This window comes from Oryctolagus cuniculus, chromosome X (genome assembly GCF_964237555.1).
Source record: "Oryctolagus cuniculus chromosome X, mOryCun1.1, whole genome shotgun sequence".
Lineage (NCBI taxonomy): Eukaryota > Metazoa > Chordata > Mammalia > Lagomorpha > Leporidae > Oryctolagus > Oryctolagus cuniculus.
The window spans coordinates 89,394,283-89,396,346 of NC_091453.1; the positions used below are offsets into that span (position 1 = coordinate 89,394,283).

A 2,064-nucleotide genomic window follows, 5' to 3' on the forward strand; every position below is an offset into this window, starting at 1 on the left:
AAACACTGGCAAACAATATAGATCCCATTGCCTACAGTTTCCAAACTCTACACCACAGCTGTTTTCTGCTCACCAACCCCACCCCTGCACATGCACACATTTCCAGCTAATGGCTGTTCCTGGTGGTGCACAGTTTACACATTGGCTTTTCCTGTGCACTCCACGTGTTGGTCCAGTCTCCTTGGAAGATCCCTTTACCCAAGACACACGTAGCTGCAAGTCATGAAAGTTTGGAAAAGACTGTTGTCTGTAGAGACTCAGATAAATCTCAATGATTTGAAATAGTAATTACAGAGAGCAGGGTGCTACGACAGTCAACTGTTCCTATTTTATCTAGATAGTTCTGTACGTTCTTTGGATTCCAGTTCTAGTGTTTCAAAGAATTCCGGAAAAAGATGTGTTGGGAAAACTGGGTTAGATAGGTATGACACTTATACCAGGTTCTTCATCTATATGTTGCCATTTCACACACCATGGAGCTCCCCATCATTTCACCAAGACCTCTAGGGCTAATGAGCAAAGATAAAATCTAGAACTTTGTCATGAAAATACTTCGACATATAGGGGATACGAAAATTCTCTTAAGAACGTACTTGAGCAAAATGAGCATTTAATAAACCATTTAATAAATGCACAATGCATATAGCTATCCCACTATTTTCCTTGAAAGAGATTGGTCCAAGGCTCTAGAATATGGTAGAACTGACAATGTGAGGAAATCGGTAAAAATGTCCTTAAAAGTGAGCAAGACACCATGTGCCCCACCCCTAGGTGAGCTGACCTGGGCAGTGGTACAGGCCTTTTTCCCTGAGAGGGTGGCTCCGGAAGGAGCCTTTGGGGGAGCGGGGCAGGTGGTCCCGAGGCGGCTCAGGGGTGGGTGATGAACTTCAGGAGGGCCTTGGTGCCCTCCACGTCCGCGTGCTTGTGGAGCTGCCCGGGCAGCAGGAGGCGAACGGCGCTCTGCACGTCTCTGGAGGTGAGGGTCGAGTGCTTGCTGTAGCGGACCAGGCTGGCGGCCTCGTGGGCGATGCGCTCAAAGACGTCTCTCACGATGGAGTCCATGACGCCCTTGGCCTCCTTGGACAGGCTGAGGCCCTTGTGAACATGCTTCAGGACCTTGGGGAAGTAGGAAGCGAAGCTGTAGTTGTGGCCCTGGCGGCGGCGGCGACGGCGCCTGGGCTGCTTCTCCTTCGGGGTGGACGAGGCCGTCGTCTTGGGCTCCAGGCTGAGGTTCTCCTCAGAAGCCACGTGCGAGGCAGGCTCAGCCATTGCGGGGGCAGCGGCTGATGGCTCGCGACTGCAGACAAAGGCGGTTGCCCACAGGGCGCGCTGTTTATATAGGCAGCTTTGCCTGACGTCACAGACAGACTCCACGTCTGAATGGATGGCAGGTCTTGGGGAGACCCTGTTGCTAAGCTGCATGGTGCGCTTCCTGGCATTGGACAGCCCTTCCGCATGGAATCACAGCAGCCAGTCAGCACGTGGCTTGCAAGCTGTAGCCTGGTGTCAAAGAAAGAGGCTGCAAAGCAGAAGGCCTTGTGTGCTGCCTGTGACACTGGGATCCCTTATGGACATCGGTTCGAGTCCCGGCTGCTCCACTTCTGATCCAGTTCCCTGCTAATGGCCTGGGAAAAGCAGTGGAAGATGGCCCAAGTACGCAGGCCCCTGCCACCCATGTAGGAGACCCAGAAGAATGCCCTGTTTTTTTGACTTGTGCGCTCCTCTCTATCTGTGACTTTCAAATGAGTAAAACAATGTGTGAAAGATGTTACAAAGAGCAAAGGTCATCCATCAGACCACATCAGCTGCCTGATGCCACTCCATGAGTACCTTGAAAAGGCACCAGGAAGAGCAGCTAAATTGTAGAAATTGAATCTTCCAATGCTTATGAGAATCTGATCTCAGTAACCCAAGGCCAGTGTGCTACAGGTGTGACTGCCCACCTTTTAGCCTTTTCTTCTCCAACTCAGAATGTATTGCTATTCTGGGCTAAGCCACTTCAATTGCAGCTGGAACTCCTTGTATGGCCACCAGGGTACCCCTGGCTGTCCTGCTGATGTCTGC

General features: G+C 51.4%; 1 protein-coding gene across 1 annotated transcript; it reads right to left on the reverse strand.

The window, feature by feature from the left end:
- Positions 1 to 617: 617 nt before the first annotated feature.
- On the reverse strand, positions 618 to 1,318 carry LOC100353468 (histone H2B type F-M). The gene has a single exon (XM_002720165.5). The coding sequence runs from the start codon at positions 1,267 to 1,269 to the stop codon at positions 868 to 870; it is 402 nt and encodes a 133-aa protein (XP_002720211.1). The 5' UTR covers positions 1,270 to 1,318; the 3' UTR covers positions 618 to 867.
- Between the last annotated feature and the right edge of the window lie 746 nt (positions 1,319 to 2,064).

Excerpts from the sequence above, each read along its gene's own strand:
- LOC100353468 (XM_002720165.5), bottom strand. The coding sequence starts at position 1,269 with ATGGCTGAGCCTGCCTCGCACGTGGCTTCTGAGGAGAACCTCAGCCTG.